General features: G+C 38.4%; 1 protein-coding gene across 1 annotated transcript in view; it reads right to left on the reverse strand.

Annotated features, from left to right (window-relative positions):
* TENM1 (teneurin transmembrane protein 1) overlaps positions 1–27,465 on the reverse strand; it is a 556,826-nt gene that overhangs the window by 235,835 nt on the left and 293,526 nt on the right. Inside the window, exons 7-11 of the mRNA XM_032592148.1 lie at positions 22,937–23,136; positions 21,500–21,710; positions 16,331–16,432; positions 14,835–15,029; positions 11,515–11,715 (exon numbers count right to left, since the gene is read on the reverse strand). Of these exons, the coding sequence (XP_032448039.1) occupies positions 11,515–11,715; positions 14,835–15,029; positions 16,331–16,432; positions 21,500–21,710; positions 22,937–23,136 (909 nt within the window). The remainder of the gene's footprint in view (positions 1–11,514; positions 11,716–14,834; positions 15,030–16,330; positions 16,433–21,499; positions 21,711–22,936; positions 23,137–27,465) is intronic.

Below are 27,465 nucleotides of genomic sequence, written 5' to 3' on the forward strand. Positions count from 1 at the left end.
TCATATTAACTATGGGCTGAATTAGCTGCATGACCTAACACAAGTCATTCAACCTTTCTGGGCCTCAGTTTTCTCTTCTACAAAAGGAGGGGGGGGGCAAAACTAGGTGATCTCTAAAATCTGATAGAGTAAAAACATTCCGTGATTATGCCAATAAGTTTGTCAAAGAAGAAATGCACAAAGGGGAGCCTGTTGTAAAAGAAAGTAGGCAATGGCATTTGCAGTATTTTAAATTCACATTGCTTGACATGCAGAATAAAATTTTAAAAATAAATGGACCGAGCAGATAAGTGTGGGAAGTTCTCTTTTATTGCTGAAATTGTTTACTCTTGACTCCACTGGTAATTTTGACTGTTATGGTTTCAGAAGTATTTTTTGAACAATACTTCTCAGAATGTTCTTCTAATGCACATTAACTGAACCATTTTGCTAGCATGGAATGAACTCTTTTAAGTTTGTTGGATTCTAATGTGTTTACCCATACTTTAGTAGAAAGAATTCTTGATTTAACTGGAACTTAAAACTTGTTCTCAATTTAGAGTAAAAAAAATGTAAATTACTAAGAAGGAGATTTAAACGTGAACTGAGCTGAAAAACACATTTTGCAGATGTATAAATTGAGACCCACAGTGGCTGATTTGCCTAAGATTACACTGGAAGTCAAAGCTTTACCAGGACACTGGAGGTATCTCCTGTATGTAGAGTTCTGGTAAGGGTCCAGAGTGGGGAACAGATTATTACCTAAACCTCGGGCCTATGCAGGAATGGGGATCCATATTCAAAACCAATCTAGAAGAAAATCATCTGTCTCAGGCTTAGGTCTGAAGATATTAAATAACAAACTTCCTCTGAGATTTCATGGCCACTCGCCAAGTTTCATGTGTGCTTAGGGCCTGAATTTATACTATTTGTATGGTCAAAAAACTGCAACCTGAGATTTTAAATTTAAAGTTTACCCTGATCTGTAGGAGATGGGTTCCTAACAGAAACAAACGTAAATCCTCCCCAGATGAATATTTTCTTCACACAGGACTCAGAGAGAATTTCAACATATTTGAACTCACAATAAAAAAGAGCAGAAACAAGAAAGGAAGCCATCCTATGCAAGAGTTGATAGAAACCATAGACCCAGACCCACAAACAGTTGACACGCTGCACTTATCGGCATACAAAATAACTATGTTTCATATGTTGAAAGAAAAGAGAGTAACCACAAGCAGTATTAAAGAGGAAGGGATTACCAAAAACTAATGAGGAATATTTGGAAAAAAAAACTAAGTTAAAATTTTAGAAAAGTAATCACTGAAATTAAAAACTCAGTGGAAGGGTTAAACATCATAATAAACAGAGCTGAAGAGACATTTTGTGAGTCAGAAGACAAATTTGAAGAAATTACCTATAACAAAGAAATGGAAAATAAGAAAAAGAAGTAAATGGCAGGGTGGGACAGTCTAATGGAACTTCCAACATCAGGTAATAGAGAATTGGCAAAATCAAGATTTAAAGAGATAATGACTAAACATTTTCTATGACTAATGAAAGAGAAGGGTCTTTACATTCAAGAAACTCAGCAACTCACAAACAAGATTAAAAAAATTAATCCGCACTGATCTTTAGGATGGGACATTGGGTTGTGAATTCTATTGTGAGCCTCAACTCTGAAACATACAAAATAAAGTAAGTTGTCCTGTGTCTCCAAGCAAATTAGTGCCTTCAATTACAAAATGAGGAAACTATTACCTACTCGACTTATACCTTATGGACATTATGAGACTAATAGAAACCTTTTTGCTAGGTTCCTGGGAATTTGGAAGCCTGGGTACAAGTCAAGGTCTTTATAGCAGATCCAAGTACCCATTCAGAATTTCTGTGAGCTCCACCTTACGAGATTTCCAGGTGAAAATGTATTGTCCTTACTGTTTAATGAAAGACTAATTTCTGTCCTTCCTATCCCTCTTCTACTTCTCTCCAGTGACTCAGAATATATAGAACAGTCCTTCAGGTATTTTGTGGGTATTTTGTATAATCACAGATCAATGTGTAGTCCAAACTCTAATACTGACCCCATATTATGTCCATAATGATGAAATGAGGAAAATGAGCAGGCAAGTGTTTGAAGAAAAAATCAAAACCGTCAGATAAACGTAGGATACTTTTATTATAGGAATGAAAGTGTCATTCAATCTCTTGGGGTGGGGGGCAGGGAAATTATATGGAATGCTCTTCGATATTTCTAATCGTCTGATTTTGACATGCAGAATTGGGACTTATTTTGATCTGTTCCTCATGTCCTGGCCACCAGTTTTGCACAAGTGCATTCGAGCTTCTTTTAATCTTTCACAGCCATCTCCACTGTGAAATCTTTCCACCTCCTCCTGCCTGGTCAGGGGACTGCAGAGTCAAATACACCTTTTAGGTAGACCCTTTGCTGGCTCTGCTTTCACTTCATGGAGATAAACAACAATGAAGAAAAAGGCCAAATAGCAAATGAATCTGGGATTCAGAATTCGCGTTTGAGTAAATGAGAGGAGTTCATTTAAAGCCCAACACAGAATTTGCCTGTTTTCTTTAGATGCTGCTCTCGATCTGTCCAACTGCCTTCCTTATTATTAACTATACTTTAACCATGTAAGTAAGCACACATCCTCACATTCACGCTTCCTTCCATTTTTTTGCCTCACCGTTGCCACCTTATTTAAGTATGTCTCTGGTTTGCAAAACAATTTTAAGGCTTTAATGTCCTGGAACAGTTGGTAGAGTTAGCTCAGATTTACAGAGAGGCAGCTGCAAATTTACCTCTCAGTTCAAACTTGTCAAATTGTCAAAAGTTTCCCTGGATTTTTGCATTGCTGCCTGCTAATGATGATGGCATTACAGGTGTGGTTTTTATTGTCTCAGAACAAAATGGAAAAGATGTATTTGGAAAACATTTGATATTTGATGTGTTTTGAATCACATCACCTGACTACATATACAATCTAATGGCCATTAAATGAACGCTCTTTTATGAAGATAAGGAATTTTGAATAGGAGCGTATTTTTTAGGCACAATTTCTATTTTCACTTGAGACAAAAAAAAAAAAGGCTTAGGGGGTGACAAATCATCTCTGAGTAGGATGTGTTGCTAGGAAATCATGATAATAGTGTGATTTTTTTCCCCTACTTCCTACCTACCTCCCAAAGATAAATCTGTGGATTTAGTCTTACACGCTTAATTTGACTTGTAATTCTCTTAAGGATGCTTTTGGGTTGTATTTCTAGTGCCACCAATGAACTTCACTTACTGATTCAATAATCTAGAGTTAATGCTTTCACCTCACTGTAGCATTAATGGTGTAGCCACTGTATCAAGCAGGGTCTTTTGTTTAAATCAATCAAATCAGCATCACCTGAAGGTTTATTCTTTATTATTTTACGGAGTAGAAAAAGATTTACTTTAAAATAAATTTGATCACAGACTGTCAAACTTTGAATAGCAAATTAATTAAGCCTATATAAGGATTCGTCACAAGCTTTTTGTCCTTGTTGCTAAAAATCACTCTAAAACCTCCTATCATAATTCAGTGACTGGGTGTCTATATTTGAGCTTTTCTTTAAGTACAGGGAATTTGTAGCATTATGATATACTAACATTGTTTGTTCACTAACAGAAACATTTCTTCTGAGAGCTCAGCTACAGTTCCTAAGAAATTCAGTCCAAAACTGAATAGGGAAAAGTACCTGCAACACGACGCACCTAATCTTGTTACATTAATTATCTGTCTTCTATTGAAGATGCTAAATTCTAGTTTTCTTTTACATGCGAAGATTTTTCTCTTCACTGGCATGATGTATGGCTACATAGCTGTGCCCATAGTATGTACATTACATTTTGAACAAAGCTTCTTTATCAAATGGCATTTATGACCCTGCTGCTACTGTAATGTCTGTAGGAAAAATACAGTGTACACACTAATCATTTCAAATGGTCTGATCAATTCCTTGAAATTGCAGAAAAGTGGTACATTGTATATGGTAGACATGTACAGTCAGATGAAAATCTTTTGATGACTGGCATTTTCAATAAAGGGGAAAACTAATAATGTTTTTTTTTTAAAGCATATGCTACTTGTATAATCAAGGAAAGTTTCCCCAGCAAAAATAATTATATGAGCCTCTTACAACTTCCCCCATTAATTATCTGTTTTATTAGTAGATGCATATCACCATCCATTAGGGAACACTTAAAAACATAATGAGACATTGTTACAATGAAGATACACACACACACACACACACACACACATACACACACACACACATTTATGCGTATATGTGTATGTGTGTGTGTGTGTGCCTCTGGAAGTAGAAGTAAATTCTACAACAACATGGTCTATATATCAAAGTGTGGATGTCTTTATAATAAAAACAAAACTATTTACAATTAATATTTTCTCACCATAAACAATATGGAGTTAAGAGAGTTTATGGACTGTATCCACGAACCATTCATAATCAGTGTCAAAAGCTCAATATACAGGATCAAGAATCATAGATTTCAGTGTTGGAAGGGGCCTCAAAGGCCATTTGGCTAACCTACCATTTCACAAATGAAGCAGGTGAGACTCAAAGAAGTTAAGTGAGTTACTCAAGGTCACTGTGCCACGAACACACACACACACACACACACACATACATATACTGTCATCTCTCTGATGGACAAGGTGACCACATGTCATAAGCTAGGCTGAAAACAAATATCCTTATAACGAAGCCTTATGGGATCTTCAGGAACTAACCCTGCTTGGACGGGGTACAAAATGATAGTACCTCATATGGTTTCTGCTGTATAGCAAATAGAATGTTCAGGAATACCTCAGGGCCGAATGTTCCATGTCTCTCTAGATGATTAATCTACTTCTAAGGTACAGTATAATGAGAGAGGATCACAGCAGAGAAGAGCAAGAGTTGTCCTCTCTATGTGAATGCTTACCTTCTATGAATTTCGCTGTCAGTTATCTGTGAGTAACAACAGACAGGGTGGCTCAGAGGAAGTTTCATCAAGGATAGGTTTCATCAAAGCTCTAAACTCTGCTTTTATGTTCCCCCTCAAAGACTACGTGACCAGGAGATGCCAGATTTTATGAGAGGAATATAGTAGATGCATTTTAAAATGATGATAGTAGAGGTTAGGGCCAATATCCTTAGTGAAGGCTAAATGTGTTACTGAGATTTCATGGCAAGGAGTTACGTTTTAAGGGAGTATGGTCTGACCTGTGGTATATCCAAATCTCAACCATGGTATGACAAGCTTTGATTGTATTCCTCTCGAGGTAGTTTTTTTTTTGTTTGTTTTTTGTTTTTTTTTGTTTTTTGTTTTTTTTTTTTCAACGTTTTTTATTTATTTTTGGGACAGAGAGAGACAGAGCATGAACGGGGGAGGGGCAGAGAAAGAGGGAGACACAGAATCGGAAACAGGCTCCAGGCTCTGAGCCATCAGCCCAGAGCCCGACACGGGGCTCGAACTCACGGACCGTGAGATCGTGACCTGGCTGAAGTCGGACGCGTAACCGACTGCGCCACCCAGGCGCCCCTCGAGGTGGTTTTTAAAGACTAATGAGTTAACCTCTGTGAAGTACCATGAGACCCTCAGGTGAAAGATGCCTCTATCAAGCATCACTATGGTGCTGTGACAATACTCAATGTATTTGGAAGACAGACTGAAAATAATCAGTAAACCATTCACTGTGGTCCTTTTGGTATCGGAGCAGCACAGTTAACATGCTAACAGCTAAGCTTCATGCGCTTAGAGGAAGAAAATGATCAATGGCAAAGAGCATATCCACCTTTGAAATGACATGATCCATTATAAGAATCAGATGTTAAATTGCTTCCTGTACTGAGCACACTCAATTAAAAGTCTGCACAGTGAGATCATCTTGATGGTTAAATATGCTCTGTGGGAACAACCTTTATGGAGCTTAAAAATCACAGAAGGACTATTCCTACCATGACACTAGAGATTTGCAAGGCATTTCCTGCCCCTATTTTTCAATTTGGTAGTTTTATTAGGAAGGCTTTTGCCTGTGAGCCTGCTGAGTTTGGGGTCACACCTATCCACCCTTTTGCTTCTTTGAGCAAGAGATGATTCTAGTGTTCTTTTTCTATCGGACCCAGAATGGATGAGTGTGGCTTTAGTCCGGGATCTCTGGACAAAAATGTATCATTTATGCACTTGATAGTTGATGCCCTTCATCTCCTTGAACCTGACCTTCTCTGTAAGCTCATCTATTCACCTGAGTGCCAGCTCCTTGTCTAACTCTTCCTTCTTTCTCTGGTGGGGGTAAGGATGGAGGGCTGAAAAGAACTCCAGACACAAAATGAAATCGGCAGAACTGGCTCCTACTTGTAGGTTTGCCTGCAACTGGCCAGGTCTTTGGTCTTGGATGGCTTCTTTCACCTCTCCGGCCCTCGGTTTGCTCATGTTTCAAAAACTTGAAACATCTTCACTGTTTACCACTTGTCTCACCCCTGCCAGACTGCAAGCGCCGCTGGTGCAGGAATCTTTATTTTCCTCACTGATCCTCAAGATCCTAGCATGTGGCACATAGTAGGTGCTCAATGAAAATTTGTTTAGTAGAGAAGTGACTCATTTCTCTGTTAGCGGTGTTCACCATTTATCCAGTCTCCCACCATGGACATCACAGAGTCCGTGAAAATTCCTGCCTCCCCTGGCACGTATCCAGTAACCAAGTCCTGTTTCCTAGCTTCTCTCATACCCATCCTTTCATCTCCATCTGTGCGTAAATTCCCTTATATCAACTTTTCTTTACTTTTTACCTCACTTTTTTTTATATTCAGAGTGATCATTCTAAAATGTAAATAGTCATGACACTAACCTCTTTAAACCCCCTCAGTGGCTTTCCCATTGTCCTCGGGATCAAGTCTAAACTCCTAGGTGTGGTATACAGTCCCCTTCAGGGCTGTGGTCTTTTGTGACTACTTTCTAGACCTTCGAGTGAGGCTAAATACACCTTGTGCGTTGCACCTCTCTCTTTTATAGCTTAGTGAGAGGTATTTTAAATCTTTGTTCACACTTGTCTCCCCAGCTATAGATACGTTTGATCCCGAAGTATCTCATCGCCTCACATGAGGACAGGGACATAATAGGGGAAATGAACAATTCAGTGAGGAGGTTAGACCAGTTCAGTGGCTTTCACCTCTGGGCAAACTGCTTCACCTGTCTGTGCTGCCGAGTATTAGAATCCCTACTGATGCTGAGGCAGGTGGCCCAGAGGCCACCACATCTATGAAACATTGAGGCAGACATCTGTACATTTTCTTCCAGACCTAATCTTCTATGGGGCTCTCACATTGGGGGGCTCTCACGCATGGTGAGGACCATGTGATTTATTTGGATGGGTAAGGGTGATTTGAGGTGAGGGAGGCGTAGCATAGGGTTGGGGTACTTCATGTGCAAGGGGGCAAGTGTAGAGGCATGTTCATAATTAGCCTTTTCCTCCCCTTCTGAGTCATTTCTGCTGACAGGCCTGGTGCATGTCTTTGTGTATTAGGTGGAAGGGGTGGGCTGTGGAAAGAGAAACTCTCAGCACACGGAATTTCACGTTGACTCATTGGAAATACAAATATTTGAATTTGTACAATTGGTAAGAGGTGTATTGCCAAAAATTTTACCCAATTCTGTGGCATCAGGAAGGACACATGAGGGATGTGAGTGACCTGAGGGAGAAACTGTATGATACATATTCACTATTCAAACAATAAATGCTTATTAAGTCTTATATAAAGAGGCCAGTTTTTGACTAAATGTTAGGAACCCTCTCATGGTAAAGATATTATATATTGGTGTTCTCTAGGGTCTTGACTTTCTTCATTCTTATTCTCTGCACTCTTCTTGGACAATAATGTGCATTCCTAAGGTCTGAACTATATCCCAAATATTTGTTTCCAGTTCAGAGTTCTCCCATAAATTCCATTCTTGAGTATCAATCTGTCACGGGACATACCAACCCAGATCTTCTGCAGGCATCTCTAACTTAGCACGTCCAAAACTGACCTCACCAGGTCCTGTCTCTTTGCCCAAACCTGGCTTTTTGACTGTGCTTAAAAAAAAATTTTATTTATTGGGGTGCCTGGGTGGCTCAGTAGGTTAAGCATCCAACTTCAGCTCAGGTCATGATCTCACAATTCATGGGTTCAAGCCCCACGTCGGGCTCTGTGCTGACAGCTCAGAGCCTGAAGCCTGCTTCGGATTCTGTGTCTCCATCTCTCTCTACCCCTCCCCTGCTTGTGTTCTTTCTGTCTCTCAAAAATAAATAAAAAGATTTCATAAAAAGGTAAAAAATAAAATAAAATGTTTATTTATTTATTTTGAGGGTCAGGGAGGGGCAGAGAGAGAGAGAGAGACAGGGAGAGACAGAATCCCAAGCAGGCTCCGAGCTGTCAGCACAGAGCCCGACGTGAGCTCGAACTCACGAACCACGAGATCATGCCCTGAGCAGAAATCAAGTCTATTTAACTGACTGAGCCACCCAGGTGCCCCTCTGCGTGTGCTTGTTTGGTGTCAGCTGGTGGTGCCTCCTTTTACCTAGCGATTCAGGGTGGTTATCTTTGGCTCCTCTCTGTCCCTCATCTGCTGTGGTAACTCCTTTCTGGTATGTCTCCGCCTCGCTATTCTCACAAGCGCGGTGTGTCAGCTCCAGCCCTCCCCAGCACTCCACTCCTGGGCAACTCTAATCATCACATCGCCCTTGTCCCTTAGGCCCCCAGGTCAGGCATCGCCTCCTCTCCGGTTCCTGAAAGAGTGGTCTATCTCCCATGCAGTTTGTTGTAAACCACTTGGTGGCTTCCTACTGTGTCAAGGGGAAATGCAAATCCCTTAGCATGGTGTGTAAACCCAACTCCCTGTGTTCTAGCCCTGCCCCTGTCTCCTCTTGGATTTCTAGGCTGCAGCTATGCCCAAGGACTAGCAAACCCTCAGTCATGGCATTTGCCTTCATAGCTCTATTTCTTTAAGTTACTCCATCTGCCTGAAATGTTCTTTCCCCTCTTGTCCACGTGATGAACATGTGATCATCTTTCTAATGTGGATTCAAATGTTGACTCCTTCAAAGTCTTCCCTGACTATGGGGCCTCTTCTCACAGAAATACCCTACTGTCCCCTTTTTGTGTTCTGCAACACAGTCCAATAATACTTTTTTTATACAGTGAATTAGGTCACAGGCCTCTAGAGGACAGGACAGGACAGGACAGTGGTTAGATGTACAGAACGTGAAGCCAGAATAGCTTATTAGCCCAAGTTCCGGCTCTATTACTTGTTATACGGATGACTTTGGGCAAGTTATTTAACCTCTCTGTAGCTCAGCTTCCTTGTTCGTAAAATGGGCACACTTATAGTACTTATCTCACAGAGTTGTTATGAAGATTAAACGAATATACGTACAACACCTAGAATATTGCCCATTAGGGGTGCCTGGGTTGCTCAGTCGGTTAAGCGTCTCAACTCTAGATATTGGCTCATGTCGTGATCTCATGGTTCTGGGCTGTCAGCGCAGAGCCTGCTTGGGATTCTCTCTCTCCCTCTCTGCCCTACCCACCCCTCCCAAAATGAGTAAATAAGCTGTAAAACAAAACTTAAAGAAAGAAGAGCGCCTATTACATAATAATTGTTATGTGAGCGTGTGCTTTAATAACAACACAAACGTTAATCTTATTTTAAATTCGAAGCTCCGGACATATTATATCTGACACATGAAGGAATGGAAGGTGGTCAATGACATGTAGCAAATAAATGAATAGTCAGCCTAGAGCCATACTATAAAGTCCCATAATACCCAGTTACTTCCTTCTTGTAACCATCTTCTAGCTTGCTCTAAGTGTCTTTTCCGCTAGACTGGAAGCTCCTTTTGCCCAAGGACCACATCCATCTTGTTTGCCACCACATCCCCAGCACCAAGCACCATGACAAGCACATAGCAGGCACACATGCATTTGCTAAGTATATAAATGAAGAATTTTAAGGTCTATAGTTTAGTTATTATTAGTTAAAATTTATCATTTTACCCATTTCTGAAAGTGTAAAATGCAATCCTCTCTCCCATATTACTTGTATGTGAGGCAACAAAATTTTGTACAGTAAAGTATTATGTTAGGTTTAATTCTCTTAACAGAGGGGCTTTCTCATTTCTTTACAGCATAGGTTTGGAGACTTTTTGGTTCATAAACTAATTCTGTGGTACAAAAAGTCCCACCGAGCTCCTAATCTTTCCCGTTTACCACATGTCATTTTACATTCTCAACAAAATTCACAGGCAGAGGTTCTGTAGGAGTTATTATTTGTTCATTCTACTCATTGAATGAGCACATGGTCCAAGGGTAAGAAAACAAAGTATAAAGAACTACCCATTATTTTTAGTTTAGGTGGAAAAACAAATCACGTACACAAATACCTACATCACGATGCCATTTTTACTGTCTAGCAATGCGTACGGTGGGATTTCAGAGGATCCTCTTGATGTGATCAGGAGAGGTTTTATAGAATAGCAAAAACTGTAGTTGGTCTTGGTGGGTGGGCTGGATTTTTTTTCTTTTTAAGTATATCCATTTATTCTGAGAGAGACTGAGAGAGCATGAGCAGGGGAGGGACAGAGAGAGGGAGAGAGGGAATCCCAAGCAGGATCCGCACTGACAGTGCCTAGCCCGACATGGAGCCTGAACGCATGAACCGTGAGAACTCGAGCCGAGATCAAGAGTCCGACGCTTAACCTACTGAGCTACCCAGGCACCCATGGGCTGGATTTTCCTAGGTTAGAAAGGTACCAGCATTCCCCACTGGGGAAAGGGCATGGAGAAAAGTGTGAACGTGGCATGCCCTGGGAGGGGGCAGAGCATACAGAGTACATTCACAGAAGGAGGGATTCATGCGAGAAGCACAAGTAGAAGAAAGGTTGGAGACAGAGGTTTGGGAGAATCTGTGGTGGGCTTTTAATAACAGACTAGGATATCTGAAGTTTGTTTCTAGACAGGGGAGACCTAGAGCTGATTTTAAGGTAAGGAATAGGAAAAGGAAAGCCAAGTCGTGGGAAGAGCAATTGGGTGGCAATATGGCAATGTATAAATAGAGTTCCTGAGCTAAGTTCTGTTTCTAAGTGATGGAACACCCAGTGGAAATACTCAGCAGATGACTAGATGTGAAAGATTATTTGGGGGGAGATACAGCTTTGAAATAACCTGTATAGAACTGATGGTAGGAGGCTCAGGGAAAGACAAAACTGTGGGAGAATACAGAATGAGGACAGAGCTTCAAGTACAGACCTACAACGGAAAATACAAGAAGAAGCCCAGTAGCATGTTGCATATGAAAACCCAGTAAAATGCTAGCCTAGGAAATACTTGGAAGTCCTTTATGACCCATGAAGTCATACAACCCAGACTTTAACAAGTTCTACCTTAAGGCAAAGGCCAGTGAAAATTTGGGAGTGGAGGAAGGAAGAGAAGGAGGTAACTCCAGTGTACCTGTTGAACAGTCAGATCCAGTCCACTTGGGATCACAGCTACACACCCCAGTGTCCAGAAGAAAAGTTCCGTGTCCTGAGCACTGCTCTTGACATATAGGAAGTGGAGTTTCACAGTTGACTCCTCCCCAACCAGTAGAACAGTGACATTCTCCTTTTACACAGATGCCATGGCTAGAACACATCGGGTCCAAGCAGTCTTCTGAAAGCCCCAAAAAAGGAGGAAAAAGGTTGAAAGTGAATAGGTGTTGCCTATATACTTTAGGATGATGAAACTGAGATACTCACACTTGATTTCCTAATACGTCATTAATACGGTATTAAATTAGGTAATAAAATGTCTCATAAAAAGGCTGTATTCAAACCAGGAGATGATTAATACTTAAAAATATGTAGGGTATCATAAAGGTTGCATCCTAAAATTAGAAGACGAAGGAAACCACACATACGTTGCTTAAAATTGTTACGCAAGGTGTAGTACTCCCACATAAATGGGTGGCTGCACCAGTGTGGGCTTTCAACAGGAATTCCTTGGCTTCGCAAGAAAGCCTAAGAATTTTGGGGAAGTCATTCCTTGTCTTTTCTGAAATTGGAATCCTAGCTCTGAGAATTGGCTTTCACTTGGTATGTCTAGAGTAGTATGTGTGCGTGTGTGTGTGTGTGTGTGTGTGTGTATGCACATATTACATATAAATCAATATATAAAATATAGAAATATACTACACATATATGTCTATAAATATAAAATATATATAAAAATATTAAAACATAAAATATTAAAAATATTAAAACATATTTTTTAGGCTTAGATTATTAGGTATTAGGTGAGCTGACTGCTGTTACATGAAATCATACAACATAATCAATTTATTATAATCTTTCATTAATTTCTCAGAAGCACTGAAAATACAACATTCTCAACAAAATTTTAAAAATTATTAAAAAAACTGTTTGTGTGGCCTCTCCTTCCATCAGGATGCCGTGACATAGTCTTTGATGATTTAGAATATCACAGATGCAATTCTATTTGTCTCTAATTCTGGGGGTCTGGAAATTTTTGGACACATTGTAACAAATGTATAAACTCTTAGAAGTAGATCCCTATACTTGCCTTGGGGAAAATTGTTTTGTGTTTTTAATTGAGGGGCCATTCCATGGGAAATGACAAGGTTGTTTCCAAATTTCTACTCTCTCGATACAATAAGATGAAACTAAAATGATTCCACATAATGAGGGGAGTATGCTTTGAATAAGTAATTCAAAAAGTATTCCAGCAATGAAACAGACTGATAAAACCTGCCTTCATTCATAAGACTGGTCTGGTCTCGGGTGTGGCTTTTGGTAATGGAACAGAGCCTAAGCATTGTTACAATTAGTGCTATTGTATTATAATTAGCCCATAACCTTAAGGTCATTAGCACAGTGCTTTAGTTCCTGAGCTAATCAGCAAATAAATACTAAAAGGTACATCTGATTTTATTTTGTTCATTATTTGCATCAAGAGGGAAAGTCTAAAAGTACAGAATATTTTTTAGAAGGAGGCTATTTTGTTACATTAAAACACAACAACTATAGCAAACAAAATAATAGTGAACTTAGTTTGTTTTATTAAAAGTCCACCTTCAAGGAATACGTAAGTCATACTTAAATCAGAGGCACAAAGCCATATGTCTGAATGAGCCAGCAAGCAGCATACATGAATGAGATGAACTGGACGTAAGAAGCCAGTGTGTTGGGAGGGAACTGAGAGAAGGGTCCAGTTTAAAGGAAACCGCGGCTGCTTGGTTCCAGCTGATTATCGCCATGTGGGAACACAGGCCCATGGTTATCAGATTTTCCAGTTGCTCAAGAAAGACCAAAATGAGAGATTTTTATAGGACGCTTCTCTATTTTTAAATTTTGGCAAATAGATCACATAGGGGAAAAAAACCCAAAAAAAACACTACCACCACCACTGTTGTGTGACCCAAACACAACCCATCCATAAGCCCAGTTCAGCCTGTGAGTTTCTGGTCTACGACCTTTAACTTAAAACATTTTTTTTCTGCTGTATTTGACAAGCTTATACTGTTAAATATGGTGGGTATTCTTCCTTGCTATCTTGGCTATTCTACACATTTTCTTAGAGATCCCTAGAAGGGAAATTTAAGCTAAGTCCTTTTTCAAGTGCCTCCCAAATTTTGATCAGAAGGGTCTAAATTAATGAGGTTAAACATTTTCATGGAGAACTGTAGATGCTGTGAGGGGTATCATTGTTTGGGTGCACATGCATATGTCCATGTAACGTCTGAGTTTACAACTTAAACATAATGACTGCAGTTGGATAACCATAAAAACGATTTCCAGAGGTAACTCAGGAACTCTGGTGTCCTGTCCAGGCCCAATGCCATTCACTGGAACAGATATAATCTTCACACCAAAATTCTATGATTGCTAACGGGAGGTGGAAAGCTAAACTCTTGGAGCGGAATGAGATTAAGCCCTTTAGAATGCTGTGTAATAGTCTTAATGAGCCATCTTTAAAAAGCAATTATAGTGCATTTTCAGCAGCCTCTTTCCTGAAAAACAGTTGTGATGAGACCATCTCCCATGGTAATGGTTTAATATTATTTCTGAAATCAGTCTTATTTGAGGAATGTGGCATGAAAAAGGTCTGATTACTAGTAAACTTATTTTCCAATGTGTCTCTTTAAATGATGAAACTATTGCCATTTCAAAATATGTTTGTGCGTCGTGTGTGTAAAGGTTCCTTTGGAGTGAATTTTAATATAAAGGCACTGCCTTGAAGCTCATTAGTGGTCCGCTGGCTTCCTTAGGCATGGAGGTCAAGTTCCAGCATGAGGTATGTAAAAATAAATACTATAAAGCAATAATAATAATGGTAATTACAAATCGCTCCCAAAGAAAACATTCAATGAAATCATTCCAAATGTGCATCCATTATTATTTTTATCATGTGTTTTAAAGTAAGATATAGCCTAATGTACTGTGGAACAACGAAAGCAGTTGAATTAACACCTAATGTCATCAATATGGAAATTCTCAAGTTATGAAGCAGTGTTAGAAATGGGGGGGGGACACCATTTTTCATGACTGCTCTGCAAGTGTCCCAGATACAGCCCTGTGTTAATATTAGAGACTGTCTGAAGAGACATGAGTTCCCCAGACTCCAGCCCTCGTCTCCATGTACTAAAGACATATTGAACATTTACGGTTTGCAGAGACTACCTGCATCTCTACTAGATGCATCTCTACAGGATGACAGTTGCACAATTCAGTGAGAGAAAAGCCTGAAGCAATAGATTAAAATGGGGCTCTGACCTTCCTCGCATATTTCTCCTTTGTATCCTGGCACACAGATGCAGACTCCCATGATGCAGGTGCCGTGACCAAAGCACGTTGGGTCAATGCATTGCTCTTCTGGAACGTCGCACTCTGGCCCCTTCCAGCCATTTCGGCAGACACAGTGTCCTTTCTCGTATTCTCCATTCCCACCACACAGCACAGGGCACGAATCTGAAGGTTGGCAAATGAACTTGTAGTGTTCTCAAAATGCTTTTAAAATCTCCAAAGAGCAATCGTCTATTGATTCTTGTGTAATATTTCAGGCAAAAATTTGTACTATTTCTAACTTAGCCTTTATTCAACAGGCACATCCTTGCGATTACAAATAGAATTTTCCTCTTATGAGAGAGGAAAAAGGATAAGTTATGAAAATATCCTGTGTGAAGCAATTATTTCAAGTATGTGCTTTTCATTCCAACATACCGTTAAACAACTATTATTATTATTACTACTGTTACCATTATTTTAAACCAAGGTTTTATTTTTTCTCTTATGGCTTTTCTTCCTCAAACAGATGTACGCCACTTTTAGAAAGAAAAACCTGAAAATTTTAAAAACTGATAAACAGGGAGTATAAAATGTTATCTTTAAAAAGTCGTATATTTGAATACATTTATGCTGGACAGATGTCTACTCCCGTGACACCTGGTGCAGACCTTTATTAGAATACTTAAAGTCTGCTTTGTCATTGTTGGCTCCCTATTAAAACTATGGGCTCCTTGAGGGCAGGGCCTGTATCTTCTGTCTTAGTCAATTTTTAATACCAGCCATCTTCCTAATCCCCACATCCTCCAGATCTGTCATGCTCCCAGGAAGCCAGCAAGTGCTATAGAATTCTCAGCTGAGCAGAATTTAATCTAAGGGAATCTGAGTGGCTGGGAAACCTGAGATTAAAGTATTAGCAGACTGAGAACCGTAAGAATACACTGAAAATGAGCAGAAAGCATCTCTACCATAGTAACTGTACGCATGGGGTGAAACGCAGTGTGATTTATCTAAAGCTTTTCGAGAATTAAACTACGGGCAAGTCGAGGAAACAGTAAAGTTTGCTGTTTCACTCGTGACTTGCCAGTCTTTACTTTCTAAGGCTCCTTATCGGTTTGCTGGTTGCCTATCCCTTCCTATTTACGCGGGTGTATATAAGCAGTTACAGAGGACCCCGGTACAAATTCCACCCGTTCGGTAACTGCCTATCGCCCCTCTCTGAGGTTGTTTCTTGGCACAATAAGCTGGGATAACAGTAGATCTACGTCACCGGTTTCTAAAGGATGTATGATTCAGAAGAGGTAACAGAGTGTTTATAACAAACAGTCTGTGGCAGAGTAAGTGCTCAGCTTTTGGTTGTGCTGGGGGGGTGGTGGTTTGCTGCTACTCCTACGGCCACTTCTCTTCCTCCTCTTATTGCTACTGATTCCGAGTTCTCAAAAGACGTGTATATCCCCAAACCAATTGGAATAACAGAGCAACATTACCTCTCGCGCAGTCAGGCCCCAGGAATCCTGGGAAACAATGACAATGGCCAGAGATACACTCTCCATTTCCATTGCAATTTGTTGAACAGTCATCCATTATTTCTGTTAATAGAGAAAAAGGAAAGAAATGAGCAAACTTCCAGGATGTAGAGTCCTTAACTTTTTTTTTTTTAAATTGCAAGAACTCTGGGTCTATAACAATCTTGCCCTCTCCTGTCTTGGAGCACTTACTGTTTAAAATCAGATGCCAAAGATTTCTGTAAGATGTCACATGTAGTACCAAATTATTACAAGGGCCCTGGATTTGCTGAATTGGCTATTCAAGAGTGAAACTAAAAACCAACCTCATCTCTAAAGTGCATAAAGGGTCTAGATGAATTGTATTCTTATGAGATGTTCGTGACAAAGCTAAAAATGTACTAGAATTATAGGATATTTCTCAAAAGCAAAATGGGCTTTAAAATGCAACCCGAAAGACTAAGTCTACTGTTTATTTTTCAAGTTTAGGTTGTAGCAAATAAAAAAATTTCTTCTCTAGCACCTTAAAATGTTTAATCTACTATCTTGACAGCTTAAATATGATAATCAGTATTTCATTTTCATTAATAAGTGACAATGGAAGGCTTTTAAAGTAAGTGTTCATATTAAATTCACCACCACTAAAAGCATTAGAACCTAAGTATTTTGTTGAGAAATGCTTTCTTGACTGTAAATGCTTATCAGTTCTCCGCCACTAATTTCCCTTCAATCCATTCTTAGAGAAGAATAGGCTTCAAGGGAATTGAGAAGGCTTTAAAGGCGCCCATAGGTAGTTCTGGTGACATAAAGATGTGCAGTGCGACAGAACTTTGATAAGTCTTGTGGTTAGTAATTTGGCTGAAAAGGTAGGAAGTTATACAAAAGTCAGGCTCTGACAATGACAAAAATTATTTCTAGTTTAAAATTGTATTTGAGTATAATAAAGTCAAATTCCAAGTCCATGAACTCTTATGGTATGTGTGCTTTCTTCTTTCAGTTTTTTTTTTTTTTTTTTTTAAATCATCTTCTCATTACTCTTTCTGGAAGTTTTCCATACTTAGCATTCTTGGATTCAGAGTTTTACGTTCTGGCCCATTAAACTCACACTTCTCGTATGTACCAGTTTTTCCTTTTCAATCCAAATTATCTACTTCATCTCGTTTCACTTGCATAAGCTATTTCCAATTAGAAGGAGATATTCTAGGAAGTGGTCTTGGCGTCTTCTACTCCGCTGTGAGAATTCATAATGAGGGCCGAGAAATAGCATTTCTTCAATTGTGGCCTTTTGACCACCTGGATCAGTAGATCACCCAAAACACTTACAATGTAGATGCCTAGGCTTCCCTCCAGACCTACTGAATCTGAAGGATGCAGCCCAGGAATCCACAGTCTAACAAAAACCTCAGGTGACCCTGCAGGTGGCTCACCTCATTAAGGCACTGAGAACCAATGCTTCAAATAGGAAACTTCCATAGTTAGAGAACTTCTGATCTAGACTTGGGGTTCGGCCTTGGGTAGAATAAAAGCCAAGAGGAAGAAAGTGGTATCTAGTTTTGGGGGGAATTCTTAGAAAGCCGAGAATGAATCCAGGGGCTGTGTGCATAGCCCCCTATTATCACTCAGAAGAGGTTCTTCTTGTCACCCCTGTGTGAATACATCAGATAGCTTTTTGCAGGTTTATGATAATCTGTTCTCTGATCCCTGTGCTAGAAAACTGAACTGGATAAGAAATTTATACGTGGCATTTGCTGAGCGACAACTGGTCTGACAGGAACGGAACGTTTGACAAAGAGCTAACCATTTTTAACTTCTTAAAACACTCGTTGTTTTCATAAAATCATTAACTTCTTTAAAAGGTGCTGAAAAGGCACGGAGTTTTTTCCATTCAAAGACGGAACAATTACGTCTCCAGTTTCTATTTAATCTATGTTTCTTGTGCCAAGCGATAGTGGCAGTTCTTAAATCTACATTTGGATTTCCCCTGCCCTGGATGGTTAATAGGAGGTCATGGAGGAAGCTTTCAAAGGTAAATATAGTTGAACTTAATTTCACACCAGCTCCTATTGACAACCTTATGCAAGCAGCCTTGTGGGAATGTAGCTATTGTAGAAAAAATGTTTAATAAAGTTTGCTATCAAAATAAATAAAAATGCCTACATCTTATTGACTTATCTAAGATCTGTCTCTGGGCCCACACTGCCGCACAGAACTTAACACCAGCAATGCAAATGAGAAGAGAAGGCAATATAGGGAGGATCTGGAAGCTGCCACCTCCACTGGGTATCAAAGAGACACTAGGACAGCCCAGGGAATCTAGGAGGAGGATGGCTACAGCAGGAACACATAAGTAACTCATGATGAGAAATAATGTGTTTTTCTATTTATGTTGGCTTCCATGAAATTTTGCCTTCTATCCTTTTTAAAGTTTATTTTTATTTATTTATTTATTGAGAGAGAGAGAGAGAGAGAGAGAGAGAGACAGACAGACAGACAGACAGAGGGGAGGGGGAGAGAGAGAGGGACACAGACTCTGAAGCAGGGTCTGCACCGTCAGCACAGAGCCTCATGTGAGGCTCGAACTCATGAACTGTGATATCATGACCTGAGCCGAAATCAAGAGTCAGATGCTTAACTGTTTGAGCCACCCAGGTGCCTCTTGCCTTCTATCTTTTTAATCTTCCTTCAGAATCACTTCCTCAACTGCAGTTCATTAGAGTTGAGAATGATTTTAAAGTTCTATGCATAAAACTCTACTTTTATTCTAGAGTCTAAAGCCCCTCGATATCACCATCTGCACTGATGATGGGTTTTGCTCCTGGCAGGTTTTCTTATGGGAGAAACTAAAGGTAATGGATAATCTGATGGAATGATTATGGCCTGAAGGGCATGGGCTTTGGAGTCAGACATACTTGGTTGTCTCAAATCTCAATTTTGCCACTTGTTGGCTGTGAGACTCTATCAGATTATTTACTCATTTCAAGCCTCCATTTCCTTATTTATTATATAAATATCACTACACCTATGCTATCAGTGTTGTGAAGGGAATCAAACAAGATTATTGAATGTAAATCATTTGGTACAGTGTTTGGGGGCAGAATGGCACTCCATAAGTGGTATATATTATCATGTTATAGAGCAGGTTGGCTGAGATTAGGGGATATTGACAACTCTGTCTATACTACTGGAAAATAACATATATTAATATAGGCCTGTGGCTAGCCTATATTAGTCATTCAATAAATGCTTATTGCTAATATTGTCTTGATCCTTATTAGTAGTGGACCAAATAGAGTTAAGATCAATCAACCGATTCTAACATCATGAAATAGAGAACGAACAGCTAAGAACAGCATTTAGCGTAGTCAAATTGATACAAAGCTTAAATTGTTTAATCAAATATATTAGCCTCTCTTTACTGCAGTTAAATTATAAAAACATAAAAAAATTAATGGGGAGCATTTAGAGCAAATAACTTAATACTTGTGATTTTTTTCAGAAATTTACTTGGATTCTCTTTAAGTGGAATTGCAGAAGTGTTTCTGTTACTTCTAATCGTAAAAACACAACCGATGGGTGGCTCAGTCGGTTGATCGTCCGATTTTGGCTCAGGTCATGATATCACGGTCTGTGAGTTCAAGCCCCGCGACGGGCTCTGTGCTGACAGCTCAGAGCCCGGAGCCTGCTTCGGATTCTGTGTCTCCCTCTCTCTCGGACCCTCCCCTGTTCATGCTCTGTCTCTCTCTGTCTCAAAAATAAATAAACATTTTTAAAAAAAAAACACAACAGAAAAGTAGAAAAAAATGTGACTTGCATAAGGAAGAAGCAAATAGTTTGTTGCATATGAAACTGACAGTGTGATATCTGGATAATAGGAATTGTATCTCAAAGATTAGCTTCTTTTTGGGAGGAAGTAAGGGACAGGAAAAAACTTCAAGCATGTTTCTGGGTCTATTGATTTTTGAAAGGTTAATAGCTGGGTTAGTGTTTTAACTTGAGCTTACTGGTAAGGATAACAGGAAGAGAGAAAATCTTCACAAATATTTTAGATCTTCTAACTGTTTGATTTCTTAGGAGGAACTCAACTTCCCATGACTCATTGGCATCTGCATTACCAAAATTGGGCCTTGATAGAAAAACAATATCATGAAAGGTACATCTATTAAATCTGCTCCATTGAGTCTGTTAGCGTTGCAAAAAAGTGTCAGGACTTCAATTTTTTTTTCTAATTTAACAAATACGCTGTCTTTTGAAGATATAAAATCTGTGGAGTTTTTCTCCAGGGGAAAAAAAATAATCGGTGTATTTTTATAGTCTGATTACTTTAGAGGAAAGTTTTTGTTAATATTATGGCTGGAATACCATTTTCTACTGGGTCAAGGTCTTCAGCATCAAGTAAAAATAGAACATAATTGTTATAAAGAGCAGATGGTATGTCTATTAACAGTCAACACATCTTCCTAAACATATGGTTGAACAGGTTAACTAAAGGATAAAGTGGTGAGAGTTGGATAGAAAACAGACAGCTGTAAAATATTTTCCCTTCTTTTAAAAGACATGTGTGTTAGGAAGATTCACACAATAAAATACTATGTCTATGAGATGTTTCCCCTCAGGGCTAAAAAATTCCAAAAGAAAGGGCTATGAGTGGTCCAAGTTATTATCCTTAAGACCCTTCTCTGAATACTCGTAGGTTTTTGAAGCCTTAATGGTTCTAGAATCGGTTGTTCTAAAGAAGAGCTGGACTGGTGCTAGTTTCTCCATTTTAAAAGGTATTTATTTGCTTTGTCTTTTCTAACGGATCTTGAATGAACAGAGATTCTCTTGCTTATTCCCTTTGTCACTGAAGTTGTTCATCTATGCAGCCTTGGTAATAATATTATCCAGGTAACTATTCCTGTCGAAAATACATAAAAAGGTACATGGCAAGTATCCTACAAAGCAGCAAATAATGGAGCATTTAGAAAACCTTAATCAGCATTTAAACAACATTAATGACAACAATAATATAAACCTTTCTCGTAGTGACCTATCTTGAATAAGGACTTTAAGGCAGAATGAACGATGGGTTGAAATGACATCTGTATCACTTTAATCACTGCTGTCTTTCTAGAATTATACTGTCAATTCAAAATAATAGTCAAGGCAGCTTACCAATTGCTGTAGTTAACACGAATACTTGCTCCATCTTTTTTCCATCATTGTAGAATGCCAGATACCAAGGCCCTTGGTCCATATACTCTATGAAACCTGTCTCCTGCAGTGAGGTTAAGATCAGGTTCCGAGGGGAGTGTTGGGTATCGTCAGAGCCCTTGGAGTCCTGCTTGACCAGCTGTTTTCCATCCATCAATTTTACAAAGTCGAACTGGAACAAATACACGCAAATCTGAGCCACTACTTCTACTTCTAGACTAATGAACATCTCTAACTTCAACTGCTCTCTTCCACACTTCTTTGCTTTGAAAGAGGAAGTTACTCGTTCTTAATTATACTTAAACACAAAAGTATTTTATTAATTCTGAAAAACCCACTATATTTATAAATGTTATAAAATACCTTTCAGTTTTGGAGTATTCAAAATAATTGTCTAAAAATAAATAAACCAAGAAATAGAAAAAAATTGTATTTGGCACTATGCGAGAGAATCTTGATATTTTACTAAAGTATCAGAAGATACTCGAAACCACACATTCCCCTCAAAAAAGTTATCATGATCTTCTCTACAAATTTAAGAGTTTTACAGTTTTTAAAACAAATAAACAGTCAAAAATTTGAGGACATTCGTAATTTACTACCTTTGTGGTAGCATATTTAAATATTCAAAGAACCCCCTCCTTTTCCCCCCTAATCAGTGGACAAGCACATGGCACACATTTCCTTGGGCATTTTAAGAGTCACATTTGAATGGCATTCTAATTCCCTGCCTATTCCCATCCAGAAGGTAAGATTTGGACTATGGTCGTATCTGTTGGAAAAAAAAAAAAAAAGCAATCCCCTGATGGTTATGATTCCTTACGCTACTTCTTAGATGGAGCAAGGCCCCAAATGGGTTCGTGCAAGAAAGAGATAAGGGGGAAAAATGAGAGAAATGAGGTGGTTAGCGTTTATAGAAGGGCTTTCTAAACCACAGAAGATTTATGTATTTGAGTTGTTATTAACAATAACAAGAAAAAATTTCTACCCATAAGATAAAACCTGCCTTTTAGACTCATTTCCCTTATTGATTTGCATTCTTCATCGGGACAAGGGGTCAAGACCATATGGGGCCAGCGAAGGAGGTGTGGTCCCAAAAGCTAAGTAAGATGAGGGGGCCGGGATGGCTCATGATCATCTTATTCCAGGAAACAGAATTCAAATTTCAAGAATATTTTCTTAAACTTCCTTTTCTGAATCTGCTCTGCTAAATGCTATTGCATATTTCTCAGTCATTTTTATTTTCATTTGTTTGAGTGTGATTATTCTGGATATTTGCTCATTACAAAAACTGTCTGCCTTCACCTTTGATTCTCACATACTTTGCAAGTCACAAACCCTGAACTGTTCATCCCACCACCCTCCAAAGGGTCAAGAAACACCTATAACATCAAATACCTGAGTGTGTGTAGGTGGAATGTTTCTTCTGCCATAAATTCCCAGCAGAGAGTCCTTGGCTAAAGAAATATTGAATTTCAGATATATAGGATGGTGGATAGTAATCTGGAAACGCCAGAATAAGCCAGGTGGTATGGTCTGCATGACTTGTGCACCAATGTCAACTTCTCCGGTGTCTATCGCCCGTCCCTTCTGAAACACTGGTTTTAAAGGTAAAGGAAATTACAGATAATATTAATCGTAATTTATAAAGCAATGATTTTTAGTTTTTCAGGACAAAAATATCAAAATGACTTACTAAGGTCTTTTTTCCACCACCCTACCCATATTTCAGGGCTTTACACAAATGATCTTCCAAGAAGACTTCCCTAACCAACCACTATACCAGTATCTCCCTTCTCTTGCATTACTGTTACCTTTATTTCCATAACTTGATTCATTTTAATCATTATTAAATGGTTAAATTTAAATGGTTAAATGCAGGCAATACAAAGATGAGCAAGATGAGCTTCTTGCTCTCAAGGAGCTCTGAATATAAGAGAAGAAATAGGATAAATGCACAAATAACCATGTTGTAAAGGAAAATAAATTATTTGGGTATTCAAAGGAGTAAGGAGTATTTGATTGGAGGATACTCCTCATTCCTAGCAGTCTCTATGCCCTTTATCTTCCTTTATTTTTCTTCTTAGTACTTACATCCCTAACATACCACATGTTTTACTTGTTTATTGTTTATTGCCTATTTTCTCCCAAGAGAATATAAGCTCCATGAGGCTGTGGCTGTTTTGTTCATTGCTTTATCCCCAGTAACTAGAAGAATGTATGCAAATAGTATGTGATCCATACATATTTATTCAATGAGTGAATGAATGAATGAATGAATGATTTAGAAAAGGGTATTTATGGGAAGTAGTATTGAAGATGGGCCTTAAAGGGAAGAGAAGACTTCAACAGAGCTGTTGACAAGAATTTTCCACATGAAAGGAATACTTTGTACCAAAAAAAAAAAAAGAGGAGAGTCATTAAAGGTTTTTAAGAAGAAGGGAGATATTTGGATACATTAGAAAAACTAATCTTGAGGCAGAAGGTAGAATGATTTAGAGGTGGAAACACAAGGATGATAGAGAATTATGGAACAATAATTCTGGTGAAATGACCTAAAGATCTAAATTTACAGTGGGCTCAACAGTTCACGTGGAATAAGTACAGTCCAGTCACCTGTAAAATAAACAAGTGGGGCTACACCAAACTAAAGAGCTCTGTACAGCAAAAGAAACAATTAAATAAATTGAAAAGGCCATCTACAGAATGGGAGAAAATTACTTGCAAACCATATATCTAATAAGGGATTACTCTCCAAAAGACACAAAGAATTCATACAACTCCATAGTAAAAAAAAAAAAAAAAAAAAAAGCAAATAATCCAACTCAATAGCAAAATAGCAAATAATCCAATGTAAAAATGGGCAAAGGACTTGAACACACATTTTTCCAAAAAAGGCCAATAGGTATATGAAAAGGTACTCAACATCACTAATCATTGGGGAAATGCAAGTCAAAACCACAATGAGATAGCACCTCATACCCGTTTGGTTGACTAGTATCAAAAGATAAGAAATAACAAATGTTGGTAAGGATATGGAGAAAAGGGAACCCTTATATGCCATTGGTGGGTATGCAATAATGGTACAGTCATTTTGGAAAGCAGTACAGTGGTTCCTCAAAAAAATAGAACTACCATACGATACAGCAATCCAACTTCTGTGTATATATGGAAAGGAACTGAAATCAGGATCCTGAAGACATATCTACACAGCCACATTCACTGCAGCATTATTCATAAGAGCCAAGATATGGAAACAATCTAAATATCCTTTGATGGATGAATGGATAAAGAAAATGTGATACACACAAACACACACACATACACACACACACACACACACTACTCCATTGTGTGTATATATGTATGTGCATATACACACACAGGCAATGAAATATTATTCAGCCACAAAAAAGAAGGAAGTGCTCCCAATTGCAAAAATATGGATGAAGCTGGAGGGCATTATGCTAAGTAAAATAAGCAAGACAGAGAAAGTCAAATTCTATATGATATCACTTATGCGTGGAATGTAGAAAAGAATAAAAGCCAATCTCATAGAAACAGAGACTAGAATGGTTGCCAGGGCTGGAGGGAGGGGGTAACAGGGTGATTTAGGTCAAAGGGTACAAATTTTCAGTTATAAGCAGGAGCTCTGACAATATGACATAGAGCATGGCGACTGTAGTTAACAAGATGGTATTACACACTTGAAAGTTGCTGAGAGTAGATCTTAAGCATTCTTACCACACCAAAAAAGTTAACTATGTGAGTGTGAGGTGATGGATGTGTTAATTATCCTGACCTGTTTGATCATTTCTACATTGTATGTGTATATGAAATCATCACATTGTCTACTTTAAATATATACAACTATATTTGTCAGTTCTTCCTCAATAAAGTTAAAAAAATCACATATTATTGAAGAAGTATAAAACCAGGTTATCCTAAAGAATGATACAAATATCAATGAACTTCAGATTATTATACATTTTAAAAATCTTATTGTACTTTCAAGCATAAATACTAAAAAAATAAAAATTTATTTTTCACACTAGCATAGAGAAAATAATATGGAGATAAAAAATAACTTATCTAAACTAAGGCAAGACAGGGAAGGCACAGACTAGATGGATCAATCGGGAAACATAAAGAAGATGGAAGATAAATTATAAAAAAATAAAGAGCAATGAACTAAATGCTTGCGTCACAAGGTAAGAGTCATCACTCTGAATTAAAAAGTAAAATCTAAAGACATTTTTTTTACCAAAAGTCAAAAGTATATCTAAAATATAAAGAGACTTATTTATAATAATAAAAGTTATTTTCTCAGGAAGAAGAAAAAAAATAAAGAAGACAATATAAAGGAAGATTCTAGAGCAGCGCTTCTCAAACTTGAATGTGCTTAAGAAGGGCGTCTTTTTAAAATGCAGTTATGACAAAGTAGGTCTGAGGTCGGATATTTCCCACAAGTTCCCAAGTAATGCCCGTGTTGCATGGTACACAGCATACACACTGAGAAGCAAGGTTGTTAGGACACTGGGACACTAGGTATGGGGGCTGAGGGAGGGTCAAAACTTACTCCATGGTTGTGAGTTTGGGTGACTCAGACAATGCCAGTAGCAAATACAAGAAGCCTAAAAGGAGCTAGTTAGTGTGAGAGGGTGCTGAGTTTGGACAAGAAGGTCTTTATTATTTATTTCCAAATTTTCTAATTATTTCTGAGGTACTCTATTACTATATGCTTCTGTGGAATTCTCTGTTGAGTGGAGGGGGGAGGGAAGGGATAGAAGAGGAGGGGCAAGAATTAGTTTGCCTTGACTCTAAGCCACAGGATTGCACCTCAGGGGGGAATTCAATTTGGCCTCTTTCCACACGGCCTTTATATTTTTCAGCCATCAACTCTTTCTCCACACCAAACACAGTTTAAAAACACACATGGTCTCTGTCCTTTGTGTTCACTTGCTATAAAATTAACAGCCCATTAAGAAACACACCTGCAGTGGCTTTATTCAGAGGCCAATGCCTTGCAGCTTTTAACTCCCTAAAATACCTCCATTATTGCTTTTTGTGTTAAGGCCAAGAGTAATAACTATTTTAAGAATGTTCACTGTTAACTGTTAATAATAGATTTCAAATGCAATTTTGAACATAATTATGTATTACAGGACACATAATTTTGTGGAATTGACATTTATAATAAAATATGCCCTTTGAGATGATAAATCACCAACTGAGGACCTTATTTTTCATTGAAAGTTACTTTTTCCCATGTGAGACAGAACAGTCTTGTCCCCAAAGGGTTGATTATACATTTAACTCCTAAGGTCCCGGAGCTGACAAATGTCTTGAAAGAGCAGACAATTAATAGACCGTGTTTATGTGGATACTTCCACTTTCAACTTAATGTTCAGTTGGTTCAACTGCCATCCTCATCAGGGGCTCTTATCACTTCTTAAAATGCATCATTTGGTTGTGCAAACAATATTATAAATATAAAATAATTTAAAATTAGGTTTGACAAACACTATTTTAACGGTGCTATGAATGACCTTTAATGAATGCAGACGCGGTCATTAAAAAAAAAATCAGGGCAAAACTGGCTGATGGACATTAACCTTTATATACGAGCCTTACCAAATGCTACACCGTGTTTCCCTTCTGCACTTTATAGCATCATATACTGCATAATGAGGCTACTTAAATGTTATTCACTAAATCAAAAGAAACTCATGAAGTCGTGTTGTTGGAGTTTCCCAGTTCCTAGCACTAGTAAATATCTGAAGCATATATGCTAAGTCATTTATAAAAAATGATTTTAAAAGATGGTCTTACCCTTTGAGATCCTGCATCAGAGTTAAAACAAGATAGATGAAGAGACATGACAACATGAATGAACATGTGGACTATAATTTAAATAAAAATAGCAA

Source organism: Lynx canadensis, chromosome X, assembly GCF_007474595.2.
Source record: "Lynx canadensis isolate LIC74 chromosome X, mLynCan4.pri.v2, whole genome shotgun sequence".
Classification (NCBI taxonomy): domain Eukaryota; kingdom Metazoa; phylum Chordata; class Mammalia; order Carnivora; family Felidae; genus Lynx; species Lynx canadensis.